This window comes from Arachis duranensis, chromosome 7 (genome assembly GCF_000817695.3).
Source record: "Arachis duranensis cultivar V14167 chromosome 7, aradu.V14167.gnm2.J7QH, whole genome shotgun sequence".
Lineage (NCBI taxonomy): Eukaryota > Viridiplantae > Streptophyta > Magnoliopsida > Fabales > Fabaceae > Arachis > Arachis duranensis.
In genome coordinates this window covers 22,057,794-22,060,020 of record NC_029778.3, presented here as the reverse complement: position 1 = coordinate 22,060,020, position 2,227 = coordinate 22,057,794, and the positions used below count along the sequence as shown (strand labels likewise).

At 36.6% G+C, this 2,227-nt stretch overlaps 1 protein-coding gene across 1 annotated transcript in view; it reads left to right on the top strand.

Annotated features, from left to right (window-relative positions):
- Nucleotides 1-2,227, top strand: part of LOC107458260 (UDP-glycosyltransferase 87A1) — a 3,242-nt gene extending 1,015 nt beyond the window's left edge. The window contains exon 2 of the mRNA XM_016076466.3: nt 1,257-2,227. Coding sequence (XP_015931952.1) covers nt 1,257-2,149 — 893 coding nt within the window. The 3' untranslated portion in view covers nt 2,150-2,227. The remainder of the gene's footprint in view (nt 1-1,256) is intronic.

Here is a 2,227-nt window from a genome sequence, read left to right as displayed (position 1 = left end):
AATTATTTATCAGATATACTTATTATTACTCGTACTTATTGAAAGTTATTTTTAATTTAATTTATTAAGTATAAATATTACAATTTTTGAAAAACTAATTTTTATAAGCTAAAATAAAAATTTTACCAAACCAAATCTTAGGATGATAAGATGTTCGATTAATCGGGTGTTGAACGGGTCGAAAGTTCTGTGAGTGTATAATGATTGGAGGGGGCGTGGATCTGGGTCGCTGATGGATCGCCCGAGTTGGTGTCGATGAGCGAGGAGTGGTTGGAGCCTCGCGATCTCCCGAGTTGTGGCGTTGAAGAAGGGGGGAGCCACCTGCAAAAAGAACTCCAACGTCTAACTCAGAATCTGTACAGATGACAGTAAAAGTAAGGAAATCGTGGCGTACCTCTTGGGTATGTCCCTCCCCTTATATATCCTGTATCTAGGGCGGGATCCATAAGGGCAGACCTGCCTTCCTAAAAATTTTCTTTTACAGCTGTCATGCGCTTTGCTGGAGAAGGGGTGGTGTCCGGGTCCTCCTCCCGGTTTGGGCGTCACATGCCCGCCGAGTCGGCCGCTCGGGCCAAGGCATTATGCCAGCTGGACCGGGCTGGAACATAAAATAATATGTAATTAGAAAAATGCCTACAATTTTACATAAAGAAACACGAAAATTAAATATTGAGTAATACCAAAATAGCTGCGGAGTCTTTTAAACGTCGACAAAAATGTTTTTTATTTTTATTAATGATAACAATATCTTTAAAAATATAATAAATATATTAAATATTAAATATATATTTTTAAAAAATATTTTAAATATTTGATTTTGATGTTATTTTTTACGATAATAATTAAAAATAAAATAAAATATTTTTATCGTTAAAATTTAGTGATTATATATCTATTGGTTCCTATAGTTTCGCAAAATTTTCAATTAGATCCCTATACATTTTTTCTTTTAATTGGGTCCCTGCACCAATTTTTTTTCAACCCAACGTATCAATGAATTGCTACATGCATAAGATAAAGATTTAAACTTTGAATCCTTAATTAAACAGACTAGTTTCCACTAGATTAACCTAACTTGCTAAATAACAAATATTTTTATCATCATCAAAATATCGGATATTTTGTTTGTTGCATAAAGGGCAGTACTATCGTATCTTAATAGTGTACTATGTTTATTCTTGCCTGAATATCTAGAAAATGGTCAAAGATTAATTACAATATTTTCTAAATTATTTGAATGATTTGCACTATTACAGAAAATGGTGACAAACGAGTGGATTACATTCCTGGCAACACCTCAATTCGCCTAGCGGATTTTCCACTCCATGATTCAAGCTGGCGTACCCGTAAACTTTTGCAATTGGCATTGAACAGTGTATCATGGATGGAAAAATCACAGTATCTATTATTCCCTTCTATATATGAGCTTGAGTCATTAGCAATTGATGCATTGAGGAAAGAGTTCACAATACCCATCTACACTGTTGGCCCTGTCCTACCTAATTTCCGTGATCATGGTAGCAATATTAACTCTACAGGCACCAACAACCTTGGGGGTGACCTTGGCTACATAAATTGGCTAGACAACCAACCGGCAAACTCGGTGCTTTACGTCTCACAAGGGAGCTTTCTTTCGACTTCAAGGGACCAAATTGATGAGATTGCATTTGGCCTGAAGAAAAGTGGCGTTAGTTTCTTGTGGGTGCAGCGCGACGAGGACTCGAAATTGAAGGAGATGTGTGGTGCCAAGGGGCTATTGTTGCCATGGTGTGACCAAATAAGGGTGTTGTCACACCATGCTATTGGTGGGTTTTGGTCCCATTGTGGGTGGAATTCCACTAGAGAAGGTATGTTTTGTGGTGTACCTTTTCTTTCATTTCCATTATTTATGGACCAACCATTGAATTGTAAATACATTGTGGAGGACTGGAAGGTTGGGTGGAGGGTGAAAAAAGATGCTAAAAGTGAAGCTTTGATAACAAGAGATGAAATTGCTGGCCTTATTCGGAAATTTATGGATTTGGATAGTGATGAAGGAAGAGAAATGAGGAAAAGGGCTAGAGCTCTTCAACATATATGCCAAAAAGCAATTATGGATGGTGGGTCTTCAGAGACTAATATTAATGCTTTTATGAGGCACATGTTATAGTGTGCCAATGCATATATGATGAAAATTAGCCTACAATTGCTTTGAACATTTTTTAGGTATTATTGTGATTGAACTTTT